Source organism: Taudactylus pleione, unplaced genomic scaffold (genome assembly GCF_031769625.1).
Source record: "Taudactylus pleione unplaced genomic scaffold, aTauple2 ptg000116l, whole genome shotgun sequence".
Classification (NCBI taxonomy): Eukaryota; Metazoa; Chordata; class Amphibia; order Anura; family Myobatrachidae; genus Taudactylus; species Taudactylus pleione.
Window position 1 is genome coordinate 2,068,428 of NW_028284518.1, and position 18,648 is coordinate 2,087,075.

Sequence of the window (18,648 nt, forward strand, 5' to 3'; positions counted from 1 at the left end):
TTTAGTAAAATTTACCCCTATAGGACTTAATTAATGAGGGAAACCTAAATCCCTATAGAGATTCCTTGGCTGCCTCTGTTTCAAGATAACTACTTTAATATTGTAGAAGAAAATGAACGTTAATGATGTGTTCTGTACTTAATGCACCAAGTCTCACTCTTGATTTATCAACAATACCAGGGGGAAAGCAAGCCAAAATGTCATACAATCCACATAAAACAGTCTATTCATTTCAGTTTCTCTCGTGGTCTTAGACTTTCCAAGACACTCCACTGCTCTTATATTTAGGAAGGAAAAATAAGCAATGTTTTCTATCTATAACATCTTATAAGGCTCCAGTGGGCCACGTGAGTGTGATTAAATAAATCACCTTGCTCTTCTTAAAGCCACCTTTGTAACACCATTCTCTTACCACTGGCAGCTCACAATTTAACGAGGCTGCTTATAATCACTCTATTCCCAATTTAAAACCATTTCAATCTAACTTCAAACATAAATTGTAACCTTAGATCTTTAAACAGCAGCACTGCACTAGTCTGCCTGGGAGACTTCTATGCGGCATGCAGTCAGGAAGCCGGCGGTCCGCAATGCCGACCGCCAGCTTCCAGACAGCGCAATCCCGGCAAGGGATTTAACATAGGTGTTGAAATACCGATGCCTATGTTAATCCTGACGCCAGAACACCGACCCCTGCCATCGCGATCGTCCGCGACGGGTAGCCCGGGGAAGGGGGGGGGCTAGGTTTAGGGACCCCGGGGCACTTAGGGTTAGGCACCCCCACAGCGAAGGTTAGGCTAGGGAAAGGGGGGGTTAGGCACGGTTAGGTTCAGGATGTGGGAAGGGGGGGTTAGGTTTAGGCACCCCTGGCGGGAACCTAGGGTTAGGCACAAAGGAGCGTTAGATTGGATAATGATTGGCAAACGATTGAACGATTTTTGACTGCATTAAAATGAATGGAAATCGTCCAAAACTGACTGCAGACACATCAGATGTCAGATATCGTTATCTGACAAACGGGAATACTCATCGTTCATCGTTGCACACGTCAGATTTTTCTTTCAGATATAAACGATTTTTTAAATAGTTATCGTTGAGATCTGAAGAAAAATCTGACCATGTGTATGCACCATAAGAAATATTTTTTCCAACTATAAACAACATTTTTAATGGATTTCTAAAATCATGCTTGAAGTAGAATTACTGTTTCATTTTGATTATATCAGTTTATTGACAGGACTCCAAGGTTGGTAAAAGCTGCAATAAAGCTGTGATACATCTGCTTGTACACAAAATAGTATGTGCAACTTTACAAATCTAAACAACTGGACTCAAAAAATGACATTCTGCATTAAACTTGTAACATACTGTAATAAAAGGGTGCCCGACTTCCTTTTATTGTGAACATGACAAATGTGTTAGTGTGCTAGAAACAAAGTTGTATGTGTGCAATCAAGAAGTATTATATTTTGTTTTTCAGTAATATAGAATATATGAAAGCAACATCTTTACCTGGTGATCATTTGATGTTATCATTATGCCTTTGTCATTAATGGAAAGATCGATGAATTCAAGAAACAAAATGTATACTTAAATTATTAAATTCAGCAGGAAGTGCCAGGAAATTTTCTAAAAAACAAAAAAATAATACCTCCCTATTGCAGCGTATACCTCCCTATTAATACCTCCCAAACACAAGACTTAACATTAATAGCAAATCAGTGTAATAAGCAGAAAGAAACCCACCGGATTGCCCAGTAATCACGTTTGCTCACTGTCTTAGTTTTCTCAATCATGAGATATAGGTATTTGATTCATACTAAGTGCATAGTACAACTGGACAGTGTTCTAGAAGAGTCAACAGGACCAGCCAAGTTGGCAATACATCAATGTTCCAGATGAGTACGCCATCTTGCAGAATGTATTGTTCTTTTATTCACACTAAATTATCAGTGGCATCCATTTACTCATATCCATGTGCAACTAAAATTCAAGAGATTATTTCTGTTTCATGGCGAGCAAGTGCAGGAGGCAGGGTTGTTCCACAAGGTCCTTGGAAATGAAATCTAAACAGATAAAAAAAAAAAAAAAGATCATATATATTTTTTTCTTCTTTAAATATACCATTATTGACATCCATAACATTTGGGCAAGGCCATCTATATTTGTTATTTGCTTAAGACTATATTGAATGTGTTGCAGTGCCACCATATGTAGATTTGTATATCATTTCCATGCGTTTCAGTATATTTCATACATATAGAAAACCTTATTTTCAGCTGTTACAACATAGTAATAACTCCTAATTTTGAAATATAGCTTTAAAAAAAAAAAATCAAACAAAAAAACCATAGAAGTTTATAGACTGCTAAACGGTTCTTACGTAAATCCCATCGTTGCCGGCGTGCTTTCCATGTTGAATTCCGCTACCGGCACGCCCCTAGCAGCTACTTGTGGTGCAAACATGGCAGCAGGATAGACAACAGAAGAAGTCCCAACCTGCACAGGAATACATATAATGGTCAGTAGGAGTACATAGAGTACAGATAATGAACAGTAGAGACAGAGCACATTCTAGCTGACATTTCATATAATGAAGTGTGCATAGTTAGTCTGGCACTTCGGGCTGCGTCTTATGCCCCACTTAGATCCATTTTCTTTAGGTTAATATTGTTCTTGCCGTTGTTCTATGTATAAGGAACATTATGCTCAACTAATAAAATAGATGCTAGGTAAGCACATATAAAAGTTCACCAAGACAAGTGATATGTGAACACTTATCTACTGTGGACATACCTTTGCACTTTGGTGGTTGTGCTTTCAGCAGCAAACAACCTCTATTACAGTGGTTCTCAAACTCTGTGCTCAAGACCCCACACAGGTCATGTTTTCCAGATCGCCTGGCAGGTGCACAGGTGTATTCATTACTCACTGACACATTTTAAACGCTCCACTGGTGATGCTAAATATTTCACTTGCGATTCTGTGGAGACCTGAAAAACATGCACTGTTTGGGGTCCTGAGGACGAAGATTGAGAACCTGTGCTCTATTAGATATCCGCAGCAACACTCACCACCAAACAGAGGTCACATATTTCCAATTCTTTTTCCACTTCTGCTAGAAGATTTGAGTCCAAGGTTTCTCCAAACCATACCACATTAGGTCGGAGGAGACCATTGCAGTCATGTTCTTCACACCTGTGCACAAATACAAGACTGTTGGAGCTTCTGGCACGCACACGAAACAGTAAAGTAGGAAACAGTTCTGTATATTGCCTACTTTTGCTCTTCCCTGAATGTACTATAGACTTTGCACTTACAAAGAGCTCATAGTCAGAAATTGTACGCTTGCAAGCAGGGCCCTCCTACCACTTTTGTCTGTCTGTCTAGCCAGCTTGTTTTATTTACTATGTTTGTCCTCAACTGTAAAATGCTATGGAGTATGCTGACTCTATATGAATAAAAGTTAATAGTGAAAATGATAATGTATTTTGGCAAATGTCACTGTTCATAAAAAAAAGTAACATACAGTAAAACGTGGTACAGGAAATGTTCCTACGTTATAAACGGAAAATCCTATTCATTGAATTTATAGGACCAGTATTTCAAGCGTGTTTATATGGAACCGTGGAAGATTGGTCATGGCACTTTATATACCTTGAGGAATACATTGCACTTGCAGTATTACGTCTGTAAATATCCTTTACAAACTGCCCATACTTTTTGGTTAGCAAAGTGGAGAAGCTAGTTTTGTCTACATCATAAAATCAGACATGTAGAAGTGACAGATGCAATGCATGGACATGAGTGAATAGGACAGTAATTTGGAAACATATGCCTTCTCAAAATACTCACCGTGGTAGGTCTTCTACTGGGATTGCAGCTTCTTGTGCCTCAGGCTCAGGAGCACTAATGAAAACATAAACTAACTTTATTAATATTAATCTTTAGATGGCCAATCTAGCCGAATGGCACACATGCATAGATTACCAAATTAGAGGAGGTTCAGCAAGCGCTCTTATCATGGATTCACTTATTGGACGATATGTAGTTTTGAGGCAAATTGGAATGACATATCTTTCACATCGCCTAGTGTGAAGCTCTATCGTGCGTTTACGTGCATGGTTTGTCGCATCTTTACATCTGATGTGCTGCACGTCAGAGGGGAAGATGTCGTAAATTATGTAGTGCATAACGTGCAGTGTGTACAATCAACCGGAAGACCACACTATATGTCGGTTCAATCTTTCCTCTGAAGATGACATTGCCTGAACTGCCGGGGATCTACACATGATTGCATAGTGTGTACGCTCTATATCATGTGTTCTGGGATGAAGGGAAAGTTGAATTACCATTTCGTCTTTTGTACGTCCTTCTGATGTGTACCCGGCCTTAGAGTTGTTGGAAGATGACCGCTCGCTCACACAGGCTGATAGGGGTATCTTTATCAACATTTCACTCATTACCAAAAACTGTTTAATTTTTTAGAACAAAGGCTGTGATATTGGGCCAATCTCACTTCTTCACAGCGTGTGTGGACAATAATGGTGACCACTAGCCAATGTCAGATTACTACATAAACCATTCTGAAATGACCACATGAGAGAAAATACAGAAACCAAATAACCTAAGCAGGTCAGACGGAGAAATGCACTGCAATTGTGGCTAACAAACATCTTTGCTTTGTTACCCCTTTCCTTCAAGAGCAGAACAAATGGGACTCTTGTAGTTTTCTTTTACACTGCCACAAGTTGTACATCGGGTCTTAAACAAGCTGCCTAAATAAATAAAGAAAAAACATCCTTAGCAAATACACATTTAATCTACAGCCGTGGCCAAAAGTTTTGAGAATGACACAAGCATTGTTTTTTTTACAAAGTTTGCTGCTTCAGTGTCTTTAGACCTTTTTGTCAGATGTTACTATGGTACACTGAAGTAAAATTACAAGCATTTCATAAGTGTCAAAGGCTTTTATTGACAGTTACATTAAGTTTATGCAAAGTGTCAATATTTGCAGTGTTGACCCTTCTTTTTCAAGACCTCTGCAATTCCCCCTGGCATGCTGTCAATCAAATTCTGGGCCACATACTATCTGATGGCCGCCAATTCTTGCCTAATCTATGCTTGGAGTTTGTCAGAATTTGTGGGTTTTTGTTTGTACACCCGCCTTTTAAGGATTGACCACAAGTTCTCAATGGGATTAAGGTCTGGGGAGTTTCCAGGTCATGGACCCAAAATTTTGATGTTTTGTTCCCCGTGCCACTTAGTTATCACTTTTGCCTTATGGCAAGGTGCTCCATCATGCTGGAAAAGGCATTGTTCATCACCAAACTGTTCTTGGATGGTTGGGAGAATGTTTTGGTACCATTCTGTATTCATGGCTGTGTTCTTAGGCAAAAGTGATAACTAAGTGGCTCGGGGAACAAAACATCGAAAGTTTGAGCCCGTGGCCAGGAAACTCCCCAGACCTTAATCCCATTAAGAACTTGTGGTCAATCCTCAAGAGGTGGGTGGACAAACAAAAACCCACGAATTCTGACAAACTCCAAGCATTGATTAGGCAAGAATGGGCGGCCATCTGATTAAGGATATAGTGGACATTCAAGTTCCGAACACTCCCTTATACACTCTCCTCTCTCGTCCTATTCCAAACACCACATGTGCCGAACAGAAACAAATTGAACACATTTTGAACGCAGCCAAATGTATGATAGCCTCACATTGGAAGTCTACCGCCCCTCTTCTGTACTAGCAACTATTAACGCTATATGGTTCACCTACAGAATGGAACGGATCTCCTCTGTTTTACATGACAGCCCTGAACATCTCATTAAAGTCTGGCTCCTGTGTACTGCACATTTTTCAGCTGAACCCCCCTTGACAACGATTTAAAGTTTCTTTTTGACGTACTTCACTTAATATAATTCACTCTGTAACATGCAGGCATTCCCCTTCCCTCTTCCCCATCCTCTACCTGTCCTACTCTCCTCCTTCTTTGCTTCACCTCCCATATACCTAAAACATATTCCATATTGTGATTTACAGTGCTTTAGGTTTGATGGTTTCAATGTATCCATAATTCACATTGTCTCTTTAATCTGTGATTACGTTATTTCATTTTTGGTAATGTTATATTTTTTATTGCAATGTGAAAAAAATTCAATAAAAACATTAAAAAAAAAAAAAGAGAATGGGCGGCCATCAGTCGGTATGTGGCCCAGAAGTTGATTGACAGCATGCCAGGGCGAATTGCAGAGGTCTTGAAAAAGAAGGGTCAACACTACAAATATTGACTCTTTGCATAAACTTAATGTAATGGTCAATAAAAGCGTTAGACAGAATATTACTTCAGTATATCATAGTAACATCTGACAAAAAGGCCTAAAAACAATGAAGCAGCAAACTTTGTGAAAACCAATACTTGTGTCATTCTCAAAACTTATGGCCATGGCTGTCTGTATATGGTGTCCACACAGCATTTCACTTAATATGATGTTTGAAAAAGGAGTATCCACATTTCTATTGAATAATTATCGTAACATTTTTTTTTTTAAGTCGCTAATAACTACAAGGCATATTAGATGCAACTAAGAATAAGAATCTATTTTAAATTCACTAACAAAACACTACTACTATACGTAGCCTTAGCTACATATATTTAAAAGCTATTCCCAGCAACCTAAAATGCATCACAAATATGTGAACCTTATCTGGCCGTAGAGTTACAAGATGCCTCCAGTCATTAAAGGGTTAAACACAGACCCTTACCGTGGATTTCAAACAGATTGCGTGTGCCAGCCTTGCGATGCAGCTCATCAATGTTCTGTGTGATCACCACCACTTTTCTCCCCTGCTTACGGAGCCGAGATTCACATTCTGCAATAGCCAAGTGTGCTGGGTTTGGAGTTTTTGTGAGCATCACTTCTCTTCGGTAATGATAGAATTCCCACACACGAGAAGGATTCCTGGCAAAGGCCTCAGGTGTTGCCAAGTGCTGTAATAAATAACACACAATGCAAGCAGTTTCATTACTCATATAGCGGAAGAAAACATTAGATGAACTACAAAAAACATAAGTTGGGTGTTCACAACTTCTGTGTGTGTATGTCCTGGCGTACTGCCTTGTAGTGGACTGATACTGCAACTAGGAGAAACACTAACATCAGTCTCTAGCCTTACCAACTACCTTCTATTAGTAGGCAGCACGGCTTATCAGTATTTATTTATTAACAGTCATTTATATAGCCTTACCAACTACCTTCTGTTACGCAGCACGGCTTATCAGTATTTATTTATTAACAGTCATTTATATAGCCTTACCAACTACCTTCTGTTACAGCTGGGTACACACCTGACAGATACATCTGCACATCGAGTGATCTGCAGATGATGGTTCTTCATATACACTGAACAACCATCATCTGTCATCTGGCTGCGGGTCCCGCATGTCGCACCCCCCTCCCCGCGGCCTCTGCTGCAAGTGTACAGGTGGTCGGCTGACTGCCCGTACATACAGCATCATGCCCCAGTATATCTGAATATATATTGGGAATCGGGTGTGCAGAACAGCCGATGCGATATGTCTGTGAATGATGTCGTTCACAGACATGCCGCTGGTACAAGCTGGTCGATGCACACAAGATATATTGGCCGATCAATTGATCGGCCAATATATCAGCCAGTGTGTTCCCAGCAAAAGGCAGCATGGCTTTATTAGTATTTACATTGTCATCTAATGCAACATTAAAGTAGCAAGCAAATATAAGCTCCTAAAATTACTATTACCTCTATGAAAAGCCTTCATATTCATTACATAACTATTCTACTGCTTTGCATATTTGCAGCAACTATTACTAATTTATTGGTTTACATAGATCTTACCAACAGAAAACCATCACTGTAATTGTATGTTATAGAAACTTTGCTTACCTACTGCCCAGAGCCAGTAAGTACAAGTAGTGTTGTACAAGCAATTATCAACTACCTGGAACGAGGGGTGCAAGCTTGTTGGAGGGGCCCAGGTCAGCTGCTGCTGAGGTAGACAAATGTCCCACTTTGCAGTGCACGGTGTCACGCATAGTATTTTTCCTTTTCTTTTTTCGAAGGATGTATGGCCATGCCTCCCCAATTTGGCCAGGTCCCCAGGTACCAGGGCCCTGTTCAGCTCTGGGCGCACATGCCTGGAACCAGGACCTAGCATTCTACCTGTAATTACCAAGTGTTGGGACCTGGCACAGCAACTTCAATTACAAACTTTTTGGAGCCAGGAACTAGCACTGTACTTATATCTATCAACTGCCTGGAGCCAAGACATAGCACTATACTCTCTATCCATCTACTGCCTGGAGTAGGGATGTACAGGCTCGGATAGGTTCGAGTTTGCACGCCGAGTTCGGATTTTTTCCTCCAAAAAAAGGAACTCAGTAAGAGGCAAAACGTCATCTTGCATGGACAAACATCATCATTCCTAAAGTCGAGGAATGATGATGTTTGTCCATGCAAGATGACGTTTTGCCTCTTTCTGAGTTCCGTTTTTTTGGAGGGAAAAATCCGAACTCGGCGTGCAAACTCGAACCTATCCGAGCCTGCACATCCCTAGCCTGGAGCCAAGACATAGCACTATAGTCTATATCCATCTACTGCCAGGAGCCCAGAATTAGCACAGTGCTGTATCCATCTCTCCCAACTGTCCTGCTTCTAGCTACAGATGTGTCCTCATACACCGAGCCACAAAATTCCATGCGCCGTGAGACAGTTAGAACGAGCAGCCGCCAGGCCCCAATTTTAACTCAGCATGCGCCAAGCTTATTTTTCGGCCAAAAATGAGTCTTAGTGCTAGTACCGTTGTGCTTCGTATACAGACTAATTTACAGATTTAGACTCAGTTGTACATAGAAGTGTAGCATATCACCTTAATCAGTGCAGTCTCCTGAAGCGGTTTGTCATATCCGATTTCGACTATAAGATGCATCTTCTTGCATAAAAAGATGCCCGCGCAAGCAGAGTCGCATGAAATTTGGTGCTCCAAGAGGGCTATATGGGGGACTGCAGCAGTCGTGTATGAGGACACATCTGTACGCACTCTAATATAATTATGGTTGACACTGCACTTCTTTCAGAAGACATTTGTGTTCAAAACAAATACTCCCACCGACAGGGCTATTGGTGACCCTGAAGCAGATGCAGTGCGGCTCACCTGAGCTTGCCATTTCCTCCAGTATCCTCCAGCTCCCCTGAAGGTGGGGACTCCGCTCTCTGCACTGACGCCAGCTCCTGTAATCACTGCTATATGATTTGCCTTCGCAAAAGCTTCTCGAAAATCTGCCAGATCTGATACATATGAAATTATAGTCAAAGATTAAGGGAGTGTCTCCGCACAAGCTATTTAATTAATATATGTATCGCCAAAAATTCTCAAGTTGCTTGACAGTAGGTTATAAATTTAATATCTGAAACATATTTTATAAGTAAATGTGATAAATGCCATCAACATATAAGGTTGGCGGTGCTCCCCCTAGAGTTAGAAAACAGTACAAAATAGAAGAGGAAAAGATAACTCTCTTTGTTGGGGGCACAAACTTATTTAAATCTGGTAAAAAAATATATTTTATTTAATTAATGTACAACACAATATAAGCACCAAAAACAGAAACCACATAGAAATCAATGGATCACAAAAAGCTTAATGAATATGGATGTCATAGATGTCACACTCCAAGGTGATTTATCCGAAAGATCCTCACATTTGATGTTATTAATTCAATTCACTCAAATAGTTCCATATTATCCTGAGAGTGTCCTCTCAGTGTGATTCATCATAATGATACATATCAAGACGAAACAATAGAAAAGAGATTAGTTAATAACAATGTCTCTTGGGTTAAATAAACTGACTACTGGTTTGATGGTAGTATTGACTGATATCAGATTAGCCACATAGAGAAAGAATAGTTAAAAGAACTGCTCCAATAGAGGTATGAGATACTGCTGTTAACTCATTTGCCAAAAGGCATCCAATGATTTTAATGTGTTCCCCACCTCAATGGCAGTTATAATAGTCAGAAAAAGTACCAGTGCAATGTTTGTAAACATTGCACGGCATGGAGCAAATGGTTTTCACTATGTCCCGATCTACACAGGAAGAGGGTCAGATCACTGACTTTTACAGTCTCATATTAAAACAGTAATATTTCAGGGGTATATTTCTACAGTGAATATTTCTAAATAGTAGTCAGACACAAAATCACAAAGAGCAAACGTTATATAAGACTAAGGAGGTAAGACCATAATGAGTCATATCTAATAATGCTGGTCTCTCAATATAGTTAATAGTTTCACCCCTTAACATCCTGAACAAAACTATGAGAAGTGGTCTTAATAAGTGCCAGGTGACTCATACTCTGCATGACGGGGGAAGCAGGTAACGCTCTTAATACAGCTGCTATCAGTCTCTGCAGAAGCACCACGGCTACCGGGATGTGCCAGGTGGGATGTGCCATACTCTGCATGAGGGCAACAACAGGTAACGCCCCTTATATATTTCCTTATGTGCAGCCGTTGCCAGTCATTGCAGAAGCACCACGGTTACTGGAGTGAGTCCCCTTTTTCTTTACAGACTATGCTCCCATACCACTATGTGTATGTCACAGGTGTCCCATTATTTTGTTATGATACAAGGACATTGTGTCTAGGATATCAATAACGCAAGGGCTGATGTTCCTCAGTCATTAAAACTGCATGTAGGGTCACTTTTTGACCACCTATAATAGTTTTGACTGTGGACAAATATTCCATACATGATCTGCATATCTATTTATTGTTGCATGTAGGGAATACTTTATTGCAGCATTAAATCCCAAGGCTGGTATCAACTTACCATTTATTAACAGCAGAGATCAGGGTGTATTATTAATTACTATGATGTTACTCACCTGTGGTAGGTTGTGCTGAGTTTTCAACTACCAAGTGTTTAACCCCTTGCTTTCCTTACTGATGCCATTCATCTGTGGGATACTGTATAGACTATATGACCATTTAGGTTTGAAATTCATGACAGTAAACTTATTTGAATTACATCTGATGGGGAAATATACTAATCAATTTAGTCATATTCTCTTCCGCTTTGGCATAAAGGGAACCATTCTTTGCTTCTGATACATTTTGCCTGGTACATAATACGGAGAAGCCACCTAAAAATTAATATGTTAATTGATGCTTATGCTGTTTATGAATTAGATACTAGCTTGGGTTCTATTTAACTATAGGTGGATAATGCCAGATTTACTTTCTTCGCACTCTCATCGGTGCTGGTCCGCAGGAGCCGGGCACAGCATTACCGACAGCAGATGCACTAAATAAAGAGAATCAATATTTGTCATTTATATGTACTCTCATCAAATTCTCCTCTGCACGATGGTTTGGAAGTTATGAGATTTGACAGCAGATGCATGACTTTTTTTGATTCTCTCTTTTAATACTAATCACTTGCCTTTTTTTCTGACTATTATAACTGCCATTGAGGTGGGGAACACTCATTAAAATCATTGGATGCCTTTTGGCAGATGAGTTAACAGCAGTATCTCATACCTCTACTGGAGCAGTTCTTTTAACTATTCTTTCTCTATGTGGTTAATCTGATATCAGTGAATACTACCATCAAACCAATAGTCAGTTCATTTAACTCAAGAGACATTGTTATTAACTGATCTCTTTTCTATTTTTTCATCTTGATATGTATCATTATGATGAATCACACTGAGAGGATACTCTCAGGTTAATATGGAACTATTTGAGTGAATTGATTTAATAACATCAAATGTGAGGATCTTTCGGATAAATCACCTTGGAGTGTGATATCTATGACATCCATATTCATTAATCTTTTTGTGATCCATTGATTTCTATGTGGTGTCTGTTTTTGGTGCTTATATTGTGTTGTACATTAATTAAATAAAATATATTTTTTTACCAGATTTAAATAAGTTTGTGCCCCCAACAAAGAGCGTTATCTTTTCATTTTCTATTTTGTACATAAGAAATTATGTAGTGTTCGCCAATATCACATTACTATACTGCTCTACATCACGTACCCAAGATGCACTGATCGCCCCACCAGGGCGATCCGGTGGGCGTGTGTCCGATATGCCAGCACCCCCCTCCCCCGCTCGCATAGCGTTGCATGGGATTGTTTGTCGATCCCCCAGATCAATTGAACATGCAGAAAGCACGGGAGCGCGCAGCGGGAGATATCATGCCCACACACGGAACTATATAGCTTCGATATCGTTCAAAACAGTTGAATCGGCCGTGATATATCGATCTGCGTGTGGGGGCCTTTAGTTCACTTTCATGCTAAGCAATCTTCACATAGTGAATTACCTAATGCGCATCTGTGAAAGATTACCGTCAGAGTGGACTGCAAATGTTGCCATGTTCTGGCAGAAAACAGCAACAAATGTTTGTAAGTTTAGAAGTGAAGCCAGCCCTGGTACCAACTGGCCAACCATGATAGGGTGGACCCCGCAAACCTACCCTCTAGGATTCCACCAGCACCAGCTGGCAAAGCCTATTGCAGCTTAAGCTAAAATCAGATGGGACCCACTTGATTTACAGGTAAACCAAACTAGGCTAAAAGTGCTAATGATATTAAAGAATTTGGGGAGAAACCCACACATGTAAAATTATTTTTTTATTTATTATTTATACCTTTTCTACTGATAGGGGTGTGGTGTGAAATGTCGACATTCAGAATGTCGACACAAGAATGTCATCAGGTTCAGAATGCTCACAGAATGTCAACACAAATGTTAGGTCGACAGTGAAAATGTCGACATTCATAACCATGTTGACACCAGAATGTCAACAGTTGTTTTTTTCTTATTTTAACCTAACCCCAACTAATAACAGATGTATTGTCAACATTCTGGTGTCGACCTGTCAAATGTCAACGTCTGTGAATGTCGACCTAATGTCCACGTTGACATTCAGAACCTGTCGACATTTTGACTGGAATCCGCTGATGGGCAGACATTAATCATATGTCCGCCTACAATGGTGACGTTTTTATTGAGTGAATCGTATACATTTAAAAAAAAATTTAATGATATCTACTGGTTTGGCTGATAAACGTTCCTACGCGCACACTGAATGATCGTTTTATCAGCCAATCTGAATGACAGGCGCTCAGTGTATGGCCAGTTTATACCACTGTTGGAGTATAGAGCAGAGATTTATTGTCATTTTCTGCTTTATAGGTAATGAAGCAACCCAACACATTTCATTCACAACAAGAATACTTGTAAGCTGCCATTAAAGGTTGAGCAGAGAAAAATATATTTTTTGCCTTTCTGGATAGTGGATGCAAATACTGGGTATACAATATAGAATACAATACCGGTCAAAAGTGTTAGAACACCCCCATGTTTCCAGTTTTTATTAAAATGTATGCCATTTAATACCTTAAATATACTCTGAAATTAAAGCATATAACAAATAAAAAATTTGAGATAAAAAAAATTAATTATAGAATTATTTTCTTTAACAGAATGTAATCTAAATTTTTGACTTATTAAAGTAGCCACCTTTTGCAGCACGGATGGTATAGTTGTTACCATTACTGTTGAGGTCATAAAAAATAAGAGTTATGGTATAACATTTTTGTTCAAGGTCAATAGGGTCCATAGGAATTACCTTGGGGTATTAGGTTGGAGTGATTCAGATACCAAACAGTTACAAGCTTTAGCTCCCAGGATGCACTGGGTCCTCCTCCATATATATGTACACCAGAAACACTCTCTCTAAGAAGAGGGAATCATTGAAATACAAAAGAAAAAAACAATAACAACCGGGTGCGGTAGGGTGGGTGCCCTGTGGACCTTGAAGAAAAAGAGTTAAAGGTATGTTATACCATAACTCTTATTTTCTTCTTTGGGTTCCATTAGGTCCACAGGAATTACCTTGGGGATGTCCCAAAGCAGTTCTTTTAAGGGTGGGGACGCTCCAGATCAGAGAAGGAGAATCCAGCACCCAAATGAAGCATCCTGAGAGGCAAAAGTATCGCAGGCCTAAAACCTGAAAAAAGTGTGGACGGAAGACCACGTGGCTGCCTTGCACAATTGTTCAGCAGAGGCATCACGTCGAAACGCCCACAATGGTCCTACAGATCGAGTAGAATGTGCCATCACTGTGTTTGGAACAGGGAGATCAGCTTGTGTGTAAACCTGAGAAATCATACGAAGCCATCTAGCCAGAGTCTGTTTGTTAGCTGGTCAGCGTCGCTTGTGAAAGCCATACAACACAAAACAGGATTTTGGTACTTACCGTTAAATCCCTTTCTCCGATTCCACAGGGGACACTGCAGTCTCAATACAGTGGGTATAGATGTGGGATAACCGGGAGCTGGCACTTTAATAGTTTTGAATAGTAGCTAGCTCCTCCCCCTCTGTACCCCCCTACAGGTCAGTCTAAATAAACTGTGCCCAAGGAAAGCTGGAAATATAATAACAGAGGAGAAGAGAAGCTAGAACATGCATAAACAAGCAAATATGCAAACAAATCAAGCAGACCTTGAAGAAAAAACTGACTGTCCAAACCTGGCAGAACAATAACAAATGCAGGTGGAACAGCGCCGGGTGGGCATCTAGTGTCCCCTGTGGAATCGGAGAAAGGGATTTAACGGTAAGTACCAAAATCCTGTTTTCTCCTTCATCCACTAGGGAACACTGGAGTCTCAGTACAATGGGGACGTCCCAGAGCTCTCATCCCAGGCGGGAGAGCACTGAGAACCCTGCAAAACAGCACGGCCATACTGTGAAGCAGAAGCCGCAACCGTGTCATAACGGTAAAACTTTGTAACATTATGCCGGCCTGACTAAGTGGCCGCTCGACAAAGCTGGGTCAGGACCCACCGAGCGTGTAGAATGCGCTGTGATTGAAGTAGGTGGTTGCTTTGATGCAGCCAGATAGGCTTGTGTGATTGTCAGACGAATCCATCTAGAAATAGAAGCCTTAGAAGCCAGCCAGCCTGGCCACGCCATATCATATCGAACAAACAGCGCATTCGACTTCCGGAGGGATGCTGTCCTATCAACATAAATCCGAAGAGCCCGGACAACATCTAGGGATCTGGAAGCCGAAGAATCCTCTTTAAACTCCGGAACTACGATCGGTTGGTTGATGTGAAACGCCGACACTACCTTAGGCAAAAAATATAACTTACGTAGCTCAGCCCTGACAAGAATGCGACTTACCTCCCTCATGGCGGACCGACTCTTGGTACCGCCCTGTTTGTTGATGTACGCCACAGCCGTGGCATTGTCGGATTGCACTCGGATGGCCTGGCCCTTTCAACAGAGGATGTGCCACCTGAAGAGCTCCAGAATGTTTATGGGCAGTACTGCCTCCAGCCGCCCTGAAAATGTCTTCCCTGAGTCACTGCCCCCCATCCTCTCAGACTGGCGTCTGTGGTGAGGAGAATCCATTCCCACAGTGCAAACCTCTTGCCTGCCAATAGGTGATAGGAATTCAGCCACCAAAGGAGAGATGTCCGAGTCCTGGGTGACAGTTGAACTCACTGGTGAAGGAAGAGGTGGGACCCTGACCATAGAGAGGAGGTCCAGTTGGAATGGACGGGCATGGAACCTCCCGTATTGGATGGACTCGAAAGACACAACCATCTTTCCCAGAAGGCACAGTACACAGGTGCACTGACACCCTGCGATGACGCAGTATCAATCGCATTATGTGTTGGATGGAGGTGACTTTATCCTGCGGGAAAAATACCTTCTGCTCCACTGTGTCCAAAATCATCCCTAGGAAGGGCAGATGCTGTGTAGGCTGCAGATGAGATTTTTGGTAATTCAGGATCCATCCGTGTTGCAACAGCAGACTCTGGCCCTGATTCAGAGCCGGACGCTCTGACAGAGCGCTCGCTCTGAATCAGGGCCGTCCCTCCTTCTTTTGGAGCGGCCTCCTGGCCGCTCGCATAGCTGTGGGTACCCACGTTAGGGTCTCGCTGCCGCAAGTCCTGGGGTGCTTTTGGCTCTATCAGAGCCAAAAGCACTCCCACTGACATCACTAGTGATGTCAGTGGGGCCGGCCCCAGACTGTAGGCGTTCCCATGGGAACGCCTCCGTCTGGGCAGCCACTCCACCCCGGAACGCCCACCAAAGGGGGCGTGCTGTCAATCACCATCGACAGCACGTCCCCTTTGGTGCGAGACCCATAAAGCCAGCTTGGCCGTCGTTATTCGGGTCGTGCGCATGCGCACTTGGGCAACATCGACCCGCTTGCGAGCGCTCAGTGCTCCCGAGCGGGTCTGAATCAGGCCCTCTGTGTTGCCCGGATGTCCTGCAGTAATTGAGAGACTGACGGAGCCTTGAGGAGTAGGTCATCCATGTAAGGGACGATAGTAACCCCTTGTATCCGAAAGGAGGGCCATCATTACTGCCATGACCTTCGTGAACACTCTTGGTGCTGAAGAAAGACCAAAAGGTAAGGCCTGGAATTGAAAATGAGAGGCCCGCACTGCGAAACGAAGGAATGCCTGATAAGGAGGCCAAATGGGAATGGAGATTAGCATCCTTTATGTCTAAGGATACGAGAAACTCGCCCCTCTCTAGCCCTGCAATGACGGATTGCAGGAACTTCATCTTGAACTTGAAACAAGTTGGAATAAAAACCCTGACCCTGCTGGTGGATAGGGACATGCACTATTACTCGAGAAGGCAGTAGCTTTTGTATTGTCTCCTGTATAACAACCCGTTTGTCCGCAGATGCCGGCAAACCAGTTATGAAAAAACGAGGAGGTTGGATCTGAAAATCCAGCTTCAACCCCTGAATAATGATGTCCCGGACCCATGCGTCCTGGCAAGACTTGATCCAAACTTCCTTGAAGTTGCAAAAGCGAGCTCCCACCCTGGGGTCCCCCAGGAGAGAAGGGAGTGCGTCATGCTGGAGGCTTAACTGAAGCCTTATTCTGCTGGGAGGAGGATGCAGTGGCTCTACCCCTGCCTCTGGGACACCAGGAGATAGCGGGAGCACCTCTGCCATGGCCTGGAATACGAAAGGACCGAAAGGACGGTCCGGCAAAGGGCTGCCTGGGGAGAGGAGCAGCAGATGGGAGATAAGTGGACTTACCACCTGTGGCTTGAGATATCCACTTATCCAGTTTCGTTCCAAACAGAGCTTCTCCTATGAATGGAAGCACTTCCCCGGCTCTCTTGGATACCGCATCCGCCTGCCATTGTCGCAGCCACAGGGCTCTGCGGGATGAGACAGCCAAGGCCGAGGATCTAGAGGAAAGACTACAAATATCCTTAGAAGCCTCTCCAAGAAAAGCAGCAGACTCTGCAATGCTGCAGTGTACATTGACTTCAAGGTAGTTTCTAACTTCCTGTCAGAAGGCTCCCTTAAAGACACTGCCCCTGGAACAGGGAGAACTGTCTTTTTTGACAGACGTGACACTGAAGGGTCCACTGAAGGAGGTGTTTCGCATAAATGCCTGCTTTTTGCAGGAAAGGGATAGTATGATAAAAGCTTCCTTGAAATCTGAAACCTTTTATCAGGGTGTTTCCACGCTGAGGTAAGGATCTCGTCCAATTTCTCATACACTGGAATGGAGGCTGCCAGTCTTTGCTTTTTATTAAAGATAGATGGCCTAACCTCTACAGGATCCCTGTCCTCAACATGTAACACCTGGCGTATCACTGCAATCAGCGCCTCTACACCCAGAGATACAGGATCCGCTCTATAGGGTCCTGTACCTCCCCTTTCTCTGTATAGGGCATGTCGTCCTCTTCCGGATCATCCCACATAAGGGGATTCGGTATTAGTCTCCTAGCAGGGACACTAGAGGACTTTGCCACGGGAGGAACCTGGGCTGACATAACCCTTGTGAGCCTTTCTACAGACCTGGCTAAAGACCGCGGCCAGAGCTTCTAGCTCTGCAGACATTTGAGACATGACTGATGTAATTTGATCAGTCTATTAATTTTGTGGGGATGCTGCAGTCTGTGTTTCTGAATCACACTTCTCACACAACAGGGAACTGGATGATAGTCCCTGTGTAAACTTCTCTGCACAATGTTTACAAGAGAAAGTTTTTTGTGCAGCCTTAGAACACTTGAAAGTCATTTACCACTTCACTGTACACAGACACACAGAGAAAAGTGATACAGACAAACACACATGCAGAGAGACTGTTTAAAGAAGAGATAGGGGCATAGAGGGAGATTATGCTATCAACCCCGCCCAACCAGCTCTGCTTCAGAGACCAGTGCTATTATACAATATAATGATGTTATTAACACAATATAATGCTGTAATCACTGTGTAAACACAGTCCAAGCTGATCTTCACAAGTCTATCCCCACTGTGCAGGCACAATCTGAGCAGACATGTCTGTTCTCTGCATGAGTCAGCAGCCTGTGTTTGTAAAATGGCCACCAGACTCCTTGTGGAAGCTCTGGGGCTGCTGGGAGGCAGGAGCAGAACTGTGTGTTAGGCTCCGTCCCCTCCCTTCTTGCTGCTGCTGTTTTAATGCCTGCCTGTCATTTTCTCCTGGTCACCCTTCTACTCAGAGTGCCAGGAGTCACTAACCTTTCTGCTGCCAAATACTGCCAGCTGCGGGCTTGCTAATGGGGGAGCACGATG

At 42.4% G+C, this 18,648-nt stretch overlaps 1 protein-coding gene across 1 annotated transcript in view; it reads right to left on the reverse strand.

Moving 5' to 3' along the window:
• Positions 1–1,203: 1,203 nt before the first annotated feature.
• Positions 1,204–18,648, reverse strand: part of SIRT5 (sirtuin 5) — a 30,799-nt gene continuing 13,354 nt past the window's right edge. The window contains exons 3-9 of the mRNA XM_088471758.1: positions 9,194–9,327; positions 6,766–6,991; positions 4,688–4,775; positions 3,853–3,906; positions 3,072–3,195; positions 2,381–2,496; positions 1,204–2,063 (exon numbers count right to left, since the gene is read on the reverse strand). Of these exons, the coding sequence (XP_088327884.1) occupies positions 1,988–2,063; positions 2,381–2,496; positions 3,072–3,195; positions 3,853–3,906; positions 4,688–4,775; positions 6,766–6,991; positions 9,194–9,327 (818 nt within the window). The 3' untranslated portion in view covers positions 1,204–1,987. The remainder of the gene's footprint in view (positions 2,064–2,380; positions 2,497–3,071; positions 3,196–3,852; positions 3,907–4,687; positions 4,776–6,765; positions 6,992–9,193; positions 9,328–18,648) is intronic.